This window comes from Hoplias malabaricus, chromosome Y (assembly GCF_029633855.1).
Source record: "Hoplias malabaricus isolate fHopMal1 chromosome Y, fHopMal1.hap1, whole genome shotgun sequence".
In the NCBI taxonomy this organism is placed as follows: domain Eukaryota; kingdom Metazoa; phylum Chordata; class Actinopteri; order Characiformes; family Erythrinidae; genus Hoplias; species Hoplias malabaricus.
The window spans coordinates 1870946-1883794 of record NC_089820.1 but is presented as its reverse complement, the minus strand read 5'-3'; the positions used below and the strand labels follow the sequence as shown (position 1 = coordinate 1883794).

Here is a 12849-nt window from a genome sequence, read left to right as displayed (position 1 = left end):
CAGGTGACAAATGTATGAACAATTTCAGACAAACATTTCAAAGTCTCATTGTCATGCAGAAAATAAGGTAACACAGTTGTACAATAATCAAGGGGCAGGCCTCGTGCAGTATCACCAAACAACTCAATACACTTGATGATGCACATAAAGCAATGCTAACTGCTGAATTCTGTTGTCCTATCATATGTTCTCACTGGCTGGAATTGTGCTGAGTGATGTGGAGAGAGGGAGGGCCATCTCATTCATCATGCCAAGGCCAATTATGCTCTTGTGAATTCCTGGCCATAGAACTAGCTACCTCATAGAGTACAACTTTATCTGTAACATAGACCTCACTATATAATATTCACACTAATTAGGAGCCCCAATAAAACAGTTTATCGTGTATATAATAATACATTAATCAGATGAAAAGCAAGCTTTTTCTTCTACACTTTAATCAAATATAGTTCATTTATTATCCCATATAGTTAGAGTGTACATAATTATAGCACTTGTTTTACATCTGTAGAAAATGCCTAGGTATTTCTATCATTCTAAAGTTTCACTAGGAGAAATCACTACCACAGTGATTCTAAAGTTGAATTTCTGCTTCAGTAGCGTAAAGTGGAAACTCCTTCAAGCTTTGACTTAATCTCTGTATTTCATCCAAAGCCTTTCAGTCTTGTTTGATCCGTATTGTAACAATATCGTTTCTCCTAACTCAGGGAAAAACTGGCTTTCCTTTAGATATGATCAGAAACCTAAAAAATGGCTTGGAGAGCTCTCTACTGCAGCTTGGCCCAGTGTATCACACTTTCCCAAGAGAAACCTTTTTTGATCATTAGAGCAGAATGACCTTGACAAAGCACAGAATGTGTTGCTAGCTTTTGGAGGGAGAACAGATAAAAGGCATCTTGACCTGAATCCTCTTAGCATCAAAATAAATGCAGGTAGTTTAATATGATACAGCACTACCCAGAGTATAGGGTACAAACTCTTAAGCTGTTATAAATAAATTAATTAATTAATTAAAGGCTGAGAAATAGCTCTGCCGATTCTTATTATGAACAAATGTACTCGTGACTCTTCTCACTGAGCATCATATTTCATGCATCGTATCATCAGAAAAACTCCTTGCTCCTAAATAACAGTTGTTCAGGAGTGGAGAAAAATGGGCAGACTCCCTGGTGCTTTGGCCTCATTATCACGAAACAAGGTGCTTAGATTTGATTTCTGGCTCTTGGGGATAAATCAACACTTAAGTTGATGGCAAACAGAAATTATTCAGACTGATGTCAAAACTTAGCAAATTTTACTCCTAACTGCCCAAACTCTTGGTCATAGGCTTGATCTAAACTGTAGACATAGGAGAGGTACTAACTATAGAAGAAGCCCAACTAAATTATTTATGCGCCCTGAACAAGTGAGCATATATGTTTTTGCATCAAAGCTGAAGCATACTTAGCATGCATTCCACTGTGTGTGTGACTGGCCCAGAGCCTGTTTGAGCTGGAAATCAGTGTATCTTCTGGAGATCAGCCATGGTAGCATGCCAATGCTGAACATGATTGGCCAGTTCCAAGCCTAGGCCAGGCAGCTGAGGATGCAGCTGGTGCGGCTCAGTAGATGCGTCCTGATTAACCTCCTGATCTAGCACAGGGGAGAACACAGCTCTAACCGGCATTAATAATGAACAGCATTCTTAGCGAAGATGGAGGGGCTGTTCAGAATGCTTACTGCTGTTGTTAGAGTAGAAGCTAGTATTCTAATGCAGAATACAACTCCAGAGACTATTTCCTACATCTTGACATGAGCATCCGGACCCACAGTAAATTAGTAGAACCCCCCCCCCAACACACACACATTTCTCTCTTGCATGCAGTCTCCGTTCATATATTAAATAATCTTTTTGCAGGAAGCAGTAGAAAATGAAATATCATCTTCAATGTACAGAGAGAGTTTTAATGTCATTTATTATGTGTTATTCTATTCTGTATTCTGTAGCTCAACATTATAGTCCTCCTCACTTTGACAGAATTCATGATTATGTATGTTACACCCATACGGTCACTTACGTAGCTTTTACGTCGTTTGTCAGTTTGTATTTATTCAGCACAAAATGAATGCCTCAACAAGTGTTTTACTATTTAACCAGAGAAAAGTGTACTAACTTATTACTCACCAAAACAACAATGCTAAATCTAACTTTTAGCTTGTTGCTCTCTTCAAACAAGGCTTATTTTGTCTTTTGTATAATCCATTCTTTGCACTCAAATGTTAAATAGAAGACCAAAAATCCAACCCAGACTGTGTGTAAAAAAAATAAATTAATTAATGAATAAATAAAAAAAAGAATAAAGAATTAGCGTGACTTTTGAGATAAAGGATCAGAAAGTTTCATTTTCTTTAAAGGAACGCTATGCATGATTTGGTGTTTTGCTCCTGGGCATCCCCCCTGTGGTTGCAGTGAGTAATTCACTTTTACAGTACTGTCCTGAAATCAAGGAGGAGAAGGGTGTGGTTTCCTAATATCTTATAAAGGTACATAATGCAGTTTCTGCAGTGCTGATCCCGCAATAGCAATTACAGTGCCTGTGTCCTCCCTGTTCTGGGACAATAAAGACCTCAACACAGAGCAGCACCTGAGACAAACCAAAGGAGGAGCAGAATTTATGAAACCTACTTTGTGTCAATAATTGCTTTCATATTTATTTAGCATACATTTGAATATATGTAAATGTTATACGTCACAGTTAATTCTTCCTTAGTGTGAAGCCTGTCATGCTACTGATTTGTTGTTGAGAAAGTAGTAGTTGCAGGAAACCAGAAATAAAAAGTACACTCTGCAAGCCTTCTAAGCTCTATAATTTAGGGTTACGCTGCCCTTTTCCAGCACTAGACACTGGTAGAGGTCACAGAAGAGGCCTGGTTTAAAAGCCTCTCTCTCTATAATACATTCGGCTCAATTAGGCAACTGATTCTGAACAGTAGAGCGGCACTTAGGCCAACTTCTTATCATTATTCTGCAATTGCTTATGTTCTTCAATGTCATCTTCATAATGCAACATTTTATTAACAGGGTAAAAAGTACATGCATAATGAGTCTCCTCCCCTGCAAAATATAAAAAAAAGGAAAAATATGTCAAGGATTGAGAGAGAAATCCTCAACTCTGACCATGATTGGGCTTGCTAATTGGCCTGTGTTTTTCTGCCAGAAATGTTTCACTAAGCCACACTTACAAGGAACGCTTGGGGAATGAGAGAGAGAGAGAGAGAGAGAGAGAGAGAGAAAGAAGCAGACAGACAGACAGAGACATTAGACGACCCGAGTGCTGTGCTAAAAATCATCCAGAAGGCAGAATCAGTATTCTCATATGCACTGTATACCTCTGCTGTTACCATAAAGGTCAGTCATCATATCAGCAGAGCACACGCGTGTATTTAACCTGCCGCAACTCTGCTATACACTCTGCATTACAAATGTATCTGCATCATAAGAAAGCAACGGGAGGGACACAAGGTGCACATTTTAAGTGGCAGTGCTCCAGAGGGGGCATGATCCATGCTGATCTAATATAAACTATGAATTTCGAGTGGTTTCTTTGCCTCTAGTGCAGCCCTGTGCGGTATGATGGCCATCAGATGTCAACTTGGACCTTGTGGGGGTCCTTAAATGGGTAATAGGTCAAGGTTAGGTGTTTGGAGGGGTGTTTAAAAGGCATCAGATAGCAGCACATGATTTTTTTTCAAACAAACTTCATCCAAAAATGTTGGTGTAGTAAATTTAAAGTGAGATTGTCTGGTTTATAAGATGGTAGGAACTGTTGAAAATCTACCAGTACTTTTGGTATATATAATAAATTTAGTGTTATAACTGGTGTAATTGTACTACCCTTTAAAGCACATGTTTTATGCTATTCAGCCAATCAGATCTCTGCATTATGGTGAGAACTGTGACTTGATTTAATCACGCACACACACACACACACACACACACACACACACAGGGCAGTGCTCCAGACTCTGCTGTTCTGAGGCCAGTAAAAACAAGCCCATGGGAGGAAATTCCAAAAACTCTTGGGGCACTTTCATAATGACAGCGTTGTGTGCGGTAAAACCAGAAATATTATAAATAAGGAGACCGAGCACCATCTGAAATATGGAACGGAATTCTCATTACACTCAGCATGAAGCCTGTTTACTAATAAAATCTCTCCCTTTAGCAAAAAGAGCCAGTCAGCTTGCTGGTTATTGATAAAGTCCCACCCTCCAGCAAATCTAGCCAATCAGCTTGCAGGATATGCTGCGAGCGTAGGACCGTTTAACTTACTGTGAAGCAAGTCAATCACAACTACACGAGAAGTCATAGGCACCTTATATTAATACACACATCTTTTTCAAAAGTATTGTTTCATTTTTAAATTAAATGCAGAAACGGACATTTTATTTAGAGTATTGGTTATTTATAATTTTCCCAATTTCAATTTAAAAACTGAAATATAAATATTTTTTACTGTAAATGTAAGTAGAATTGAAATTATGTTGTTGTAAACTATATAATTCTTTTATAAACCCTCTAGGCTATTTCGATATACAGGATATGGCCCTGATCATAAAGTTAGACATTATTATGTTTCATTTGCTTGAGAAATGTAACACTAACAGCAATATTATGTGTTTAAATGCTTCTAGTCTTAGTGCAAGAGGCATGGTTTACTGGAAGTGAAGTAACAGATGGCTTATTGTGATTATATAAACTGATATATAATTCTGATGTCATTTCATTTTTCATTTAAAATATTTCTTTCAAGTTACATCCAAGGAAAGTGCTTATTGTATGTCACAATCAGCTTCAAAATGTATGGGCAATATATTAAAACATGCTAATGAGTGGGGGTTTAAACGGGCCATGAATATTCATCCAACCCATGCACATTTGATTGTCAGGCGTGTCTACAGTTTGACCATATAATCTAATGTGGCACATTGTAAGGTAGATCAGAAAGTTAGGAAAGAAAACTTATAAATAAAAACCTATTTAAAATCAGGAGAGAAATTAAATTAGAGCGCAAATTAATCAAATGTCAAGATACAGTGGGAGCTTATTTTCTCTTTGGCAGTTCTTCATCTACGTAATCTCCAGGTTCTCTGGCTTCCTCTCACTGTCCAGAAACACACGTTGATAGGTGGATTGGCCACTCTAAAGTGTCCAAAGGTGTGAGTGTCTCAGTGAATGTGTGAGTGTGTATCACACTGCAAATGACTGATGCCCCTCCAAGGTGTGTAATTCATAAAATATATACTATTTTATTATTTCGGATGGACCTTTAAAGGTATAAATGATGACTTTAGGGCGGCATTTAGGCGCAGCAGGATGTATCACAGCTCTAGTGTATCTGCCCCAGGGTCCTGTGATTGTGGGTTCGAGCCCTGCTCGGTGTGCGTTCTGTTAGGTGTGCTCGGAGTTCGGTGTGTTCTCCCTGTGTCTGCGTCGGTTTCCTCCCAGTGCTCCTATGGTACAAAAAATACATGTGAGTAGGTAGACTGGCTGTGCAAATGTGTTCATAAGTGAGTGTTCCCGATGAATCCGTGTGGGCTTCAGACACACCATGACTGAACAGAATAAAGCAGATAAAGCAGAAATCAAATGAATTAATTGACTTTAGATTTATTTTATTCTTAATTCGATGTATTCATTCGAGTTACTGGGCAGAGCTTAACTGTAGGTTGCATAGGCAGATATATTTACACGATATATACAGTACTGTGCAGATGTATTAGGCACCTAAGGTAATTAAATATATATTTAAACTAATGCCTTCTCAGTAAGAGTGGTGGCTATTTACAGTTATATTTAATTACAGTAAATACAACAAAAAAAGATATAAGAATAAGAAATATAAGATAGAAAAATATATATATATAAGAAAATATATATAAGATAATATTTTCCTTTAAAGTTGTAGGTGAGAGTGAGTTTGAAGAATAATGTTTTGTTCAGATTCTCTTTGATTGCATGAATTTGTTAAATCAACAGCACATCATTTAAAGTCATTTATTATTTATTAATCTGTAAAAACCTCAAATAATACGGACTGTCACCCGTATTATCACCAGGAGAGATTTGGAAAAAGTTAAACCAACACATTCACACACAGAATATCACATGTGAATATGGAATAATGTTATTTGGTTTTATTCTAATGTTGTGCGTTATTCGTTGTTTGTTTGTTTGTTTTTAGCAAAATAAACACTTACTCCTCAGATTAACAGCTTTTTAAATCTCATAATCTCTGGTGCCTAAAACTTACAGCACAGTGCTGTATATTTTCTTAACATTACAGAAACAATTAATTCCCTTCTATAATTACAGACTGTAGTCCACCTGTTTCTCTGCAGAGTTTCTTTTCCTCATTTCACCCTGCTCTTCAGGACCACTAGAGAGCAGGTACGTTTTTGGTGGTGGTGTCACAGATGTGGTGGTCGTGTGTTGCTGTGTGCTGAACTGGTTTGGGTGGATCAGATGCAGCAGTGCTGCTTTAGTTTTTAAACACAGTGTCCGATGTCCACTCAGTTAGACACAGCTACCTCATTGGTCCCCCTTGTAGATGGAAAGTAGATGTATTCTCAGTCCAGCAGTGACACTGAGGTGGACTACAGTCTGTAAATGTAGAACTACAAAACGCTCCTGTATAGTCAGTGGAGCTGATCAAATGAACAATGAGTGTAGATATAAGGTAGGTGTTCCTAATCCAGTGATTGTTCAGTGTTTATGGCCTCAGACATGAGGAGACTAAGTAAAAAAAAAATAGAAATCAGTGTGCATTTGATTGTATTAATTCATTGATTCCCTTCATTTTTTGCAACATGAAAACATATGGGATTTTTTTAATACTTCGTAAGTGTTCTCTGTTGCAGTAGAATATGTGAAATGACAACTTGAGTGTCTCTGGCATCGGTACTTTTGACTTTGGCTCTGCTCCATGCAAACTCTCACTATTTGCTAGAGTCCACGCCAGTAAATTGGAGCATTTCTGACACCTAGTGCTTGTGAGATTTGCCGCATGGTGACAGGCCGTAATGTGCTAAGATACGTTTACCTCCCTCTACATCCCTCTCTTTGTCTTGATTTTTATTTCTTTTCTTTTTTTTTCCACAACCTTGATCTGTCTGTCCAAATAACAGTTGCAATAGGTACAGGAATGTATTATTTAGAACCATTCTCCTCCATCTTTATCAAACGTTTGAACTATCCTCTATTTGGAGGGAGATTCTTTTCTCCGAAGCGGCCTACCAGCTGAGAAATCCTTAGTTGGCTCTCTGCTCTTCCAAGCCACTATAAATAAGAATAAACCTTCTCCTGGGTTTATATTATAGTGCAGTGCTAGTTTGCAGTCAGCACGCGCTGCACAGTATCTGACCTTAATCCGTGTTGGTTCTGTGGCACATCCCTTGCCTTAATCACTGACGTGTTGCGTCCCTGAAGGTACTGAAACCATTAGTCGAGTTGAAATGGTTGTCAGGCCAAGTTTGGAAAAGCCCATTACATTCTGCGCCTTAGAGAGCGTGAGTCTTATTTATGCCTTCCCCTCGGTGCCTATTTTACCATGTCTGTATTTTCATTCCTCTTCAGTGGATTGGGCCCGGGTAATTTTACTCTCCACCGTGACTAAAGGTGGGTTGTTTTGTTGAGTGTTGACACTGAATTAATGTTATTTGTGCATCTTTCTTTCTTCTTCTCCCTCTTTTACAGCCCCTTTGACCGACAAGCCTCCGAAGATCCTCTTTCCTGCGGAAAACAAACTGACTGTCATGGAGATGCAGTTAGGTAAGAATGCTGGGGATTTCTTTATGCAGCTTGTTGATACCTGCCTCATTGAAACTGCGCTGTCCTTTGAAAATGCCGCTGGGGTCCACTAGTTTCCTTCTGCCAAATGAATCACGTAAATGATAGACATTAATAATGACCCTGTCTGGAGTCCCATATGGTAAAAAAGTGCTTTCTGCGAGAATGTACGTGTGACGCTTTGGCCGCGCTGGCGGCCGATTGTGTTTTGCCCATATTGCTGGTGTCCTGGCATTGTCCACCGCCACATGGTGTGTGACGCACTGTGCATGACAAACAGCAGAGGTGCAGTGGGAAGCGGGAAGTACGAGGTGTGTTTGATGTTCTGGATAATGCAGGAGACTTCCACCTTTTTTTATCAAGACAATGGGCCTTTATATGATCTTGCACTTGATGCTAGTTTGCAGGTGTATGAGTGGCACTGAGCATGAATGACAGGCTTTAGAGGAGCTAACCAGGCTTGGATCACCGCTGCCTCATGGGAACAGGCTGGCCAAGCAGCAATTGGTCAAAGGCAGGTCTATAAAAGGAATGAAAATGGTCCATTATGGCTTCCACCTTTGAAAATTAATTTGTCATGGTCTGTGCACATCGGAGAAGGCCGGGGAGAAGCGGCTTTGTGCCGAAAATGCCTGATAATGCTTCGTTAGGAAGAGAAAGATGGTTTAAAAAAAAAGAGAGAGAGAGAATGGAGGGTAGGGAAACGTATCCTTCTAAAGACAGGTTTAAGAGCACTTCAGAGCGCTTTGGAAATGACGTAACGTGAATTAATACGCCTCCAGTTTCGATGTCAGCGCAGTTGAAAGCGCTGAAGGATGACACGCAGCCTGAAGGCAAAATGGGGGGAATCTCAGATGAGTGGCAGCTCCACTCCGCATCCCCGCCGCGAGATCAGCCAGTGCTTACTCTGGAAAATAAGCACAGCTTCATGAAATATATTGCAAAGGACATGAAAGCGATGCATTTGCCCAGACTCATCCAGCCCTGCGCTCTTATACACATAGTGCATGAAGACCTTCTAGTCCTCATGGATATTTTCACAATTTATTCTTACTATTTAAGATACTTGGAGAAGTGCTTGATATTCATTTCTTCATAAAGTATGGAAACATAAATGGCCACATTTGACAGTTAATTAGGCGTGGGTACCCCAGAGAGAAAGAGGGAGAGCCACAAACTGGAGAGAATGAGAAAATGAGCAAGGCTTAGCCAGTGAGATAGAAAATAAGGAGAAAGAGAGGGAGTGAAAGTCACAGAGTAGGGGAGAGGGAGAGGTGGGGGGGGGGGGGCGATGGCAAGTGTTAATGTAAAGAAACCACCCCCAAGCTCAACCGCAGGAAACTAAGTGATGAATGCAAACTGCTGGTCTGAATTAATCAACACCTATTTCTTGCTTCTCTGTAACCCCTGCCTTTGTCCCAGGAGATATATTTCTTGTGCAATCGATTCACAGCTGGTCAGTGGATCAAGAGCTACAATATACTCTATGAACACTAGTCAGGCTTAAAGGCAACATAGACGATTCAAGAGAACTACATTTCTCACAACATAGAAGCTCTTTTAAAGTGGGACGTTGTGTTTGAATAAAAGTCGACCGCGGCTTGTTTGTGGTTGAAGATTCTGTATTAGAAATATACAAGGCCTTATTATGGCAGAGCAGGCAACAGAGGAAGAAGGTTCCTGAGCCATTTCAGGCCAGGGCTGCGTCCAAATACCAGACCTTTTTCCAGGGTGCAAACAGACCAGAGCGCTAGCAAATGATGATTAAAATCAAGAACACTGCTTTTAGCTGCCCACACTCTGCAGTCTAGGAGTTGCAACATAAGTAAATGAACATTTTTGATTTCAAGGCATTTGACAAAGCTGCAGTGGAAGCACAGTAGCAGAATGTTCTTTGGTGATTAATGTTGCCAATAGGACTGTAATAGTCTTTCCACCCACCCCTTCCAGTGCCCAGTACACTGGGACTCCCAGTCTTATCCATTACTGAATGTTAGAAATAAGCAACACTAGCACTGACAACAAACCAAATGCCTAAGGCTCTGATGAAACCATGCACATGCTGTGTGATTACTTCATGTAGCTGTATGCCAGCTTTAACCTCACCTGCTGTTGAGCCCTTTTTCTCTGCTTTGACGCAGAATGAACTGCTGATGTTTGTTGACAGCACTTGCAAATATCCAACGACAGTGACTTGTTTCGGCGCCTGGTTCCCGCCTCTGAGGCATGCTCAATTTGGGCCGGTCTCAGCTGGGCTTGCCAAGATGACGAATGACAAGCCTTCAACCAAGTGTCACTTGCCCCTGAAGGGCCGTATATCCCCAGCGCTCGCCTCAAATGGACTTTACGGCAGAAGATTCTGCATCGGTCAGGTTCCGTGTCTTTGCTATAGATCAATCGGAAAGTACCAGAAAGTTTTGCCTGCTTCTGGTTTGTCACTTGGCAGGAGCTGATATGCGGGTTCTGTCTGTGGCTGTTCTGTATCCTTCTGCTGTGCAGCACTATGACATTCAGTTTTAGTATGAGTCTAACCTCACTACTCCCACTTAAAATCTTTGTATCTCTATCTAAACAGATAGAGTTACACCTGCCTTGTGCTTTTAATGGCCTTTTATCAGATACACCAAACATATTGGTGCTCATTTTAGATATATTAGGTGTACAAATTTAAACATTCTTCTGCTCTTTTTTCATTTGACATTTTATGGTACCTGTTGTGTAGTATTATAAATGACTGTTGTATTACAATTACATTTTTAAATCTAAAAATGAATTATTAATACGTTACATTCACGATTGCTAAATTACTAAAATCAGGTTATGTTACACACCCAAATAAAATGCGCTTTAAAACTGTTTTACCCCTAATATAATTACAGACTGTAGCCCATTTATTGCTGCACAGTTTAACATCTTTCTACCCCATACATCAGTGGTTCTCAAAAACTATCCGCAGGGACCCAAAGATGGTCCATTTTGTTGTTCTATTCTTATCTGTTGCATCTGGAGTGTCTGGGAATCCCAGAAGACGGGTTAGAAAACGCTTGCAATTCATCAGTGATAAAAAAGATTACCACAGGGCCACCACTCACCAGATATTAATTGAGTGCGCTGCTGGAATGAGTGTATTTGCTTTGCATTGCTTTTTCATTCCTACTTATTCTTATGAATGTCCATGAATATACTGGATTGAAAATAGATAACCACAAATATCCAGGCTATAAAATTATTTTAATCAGAATCTGACCATTGATGAAGCATTAAAGCAGGGGTCACCAATCTTATCAGCAAACATCAAAGTCAATCATTGTTTTGCAGACTGAGACCAATTAAACAAGTGGAACTTGGATTTGGCATGAAAACCTGCGTACAACTGCAACAGATAAAGTTGGTGTTTCTTCAACACTGACTACCACAAATTTGCGAAGCCTGTAAGGTGAGCCAACAATGCGAATGCAGTAGGTGCTTAGTGTCGATGTATTAGAGAATTTCTTATAATCTTTCAGTCTGTTTTCCATCAGCTAGAGGTGCATGATCAGAATGGGTCAATGTCAACATCAATTTAATATTTTAATTTTGGTCTGTCTGTGTTGCTGCTGTGTGACATATATAATGTGTGCCAGATACATGCACTCAGTGGCTGTGTCCCAATTGCGTACTACAAAGTACAACATACAAAGAAATGTGTTTTCCATATTTAACCCATCTGTGACGGTTTAACCCACGGTGCTGTTGCTTCACTCCCACCCCCCACAATTTTCCTGCCAATCGTAGGAATTAAACCTACTATAGAGTATATGCAATGTACTAATCTTAAACAACTGAGTTCGACAGATTTTATGTCAGATAATAAAACAATTTATATTCGAAATAAGCTTCATGTGCCTTTGTGTAATATCTACTTCATGGTCTGAGTGTAGTATGCTTTCAAATCCCAACGTAGGGAGTAGGGCATTATTTGGGACACAGCCAGAAGGCACCAGATGTGAGAAACCCCTCTTTGTCTTCTACACTCAACATTGACACTTTTGACTATAATACACACTACATACTCAAACACTAGTTAGAATTAGTGTTAAGCACGCAATTGGGATGCAGCTGTAGTGTGATTCACATGCATTCAAATGCTGCTGCTTCACTTACCCCAAACATCAGGGCATAATTAATTATGAATCATGGTGGTGAACATCCATTTGCTTTTTATTTAATGATCCATATTTAATTAAATGTGTAGCTAATGTTTAACTCAATAATATAAAAAGCAAGTTTGATGTGGTAGAGAGCGAACAGCTTTGGCTAATAAAGGCAAGCCTTTGACGTTGGGTCTTGGTTCACAGTGTAGCTCTAAAGACCAGCTGCTTGGTGTCATACTGTCGAGGAAAAAGCACAAGTGTGATTCATTCAGATGTCCACCAGCGCTTTCGACACGGGAATCAGCCAAGCTAGGCAGGAGACCAGAGTGGCTCGCCAGAGTAGGGTTAGTGTGTGTGTGTGTGTGTGTGTGTGTATGTGTGTGCATGTGTATGTTTGTGCTCTTGTGCAAGCTAAGCTTAGGGGATGGAGGGTTTTACTGCTCTGGACAGTCAGCAGATGTGGGCATTCTTGTGGAAAATGAAGAGAAAAAAAAACACAAACAAACAGACAATAGTTGAGTATTATTTCAGTAGCTAGTGCCCATCAACTCAACTGGACAATTGATGACCACCAGTCCCCCATTCCCCATCTCTCTTTATCTCAAGCAGAGGATACTGAAAGGAATATAACCCTGCAGCCACTTCAAACTGAGAGAGAGAGAGAGAGAGAGAGAGAGAGGAAGAGAGAGAGAGAGAGAGAGAGATGTTTCTGGAATTGTGGTTGTGATCTTTTGATTACGCTTCACATTCAGCTTTTTATGTAGAAATCATTCTCTGTCATCCTTTGCCCCATCCCTTGTGCCCCGCTGACATTCTTGCCTCACATTCTGTGCCATATACATCCTGCTTTTCTTCTTTTGACTGAATTTTTTCATTTCCTCCCCTAAA

General features: G+C 39.9%; 1 protein-coding gene across 1 annotated transcript in view; it reads left to right on the top strand.

Annotated features, from left to right (window-relative positions):
- LOC136678359 (interleukin-1 receptor accessory protein-like 1-B) overlaps positions 1 to 12849 on the top strand; it is a 479144-nt gene that overhangs the window by 300120 nt on the left and 166175 nt on the right. The window contains exon 6 of the mRNA XM_066656394.1: positions 7736 to 7810. Within this exon, the coding sequence (XP_066512491.1) occupies positions 7736 to 7810 (75 nt within the window). The remainder of the gene's footprint in view (positions 1 to 7735; positions 7811 to 12849) is intronic.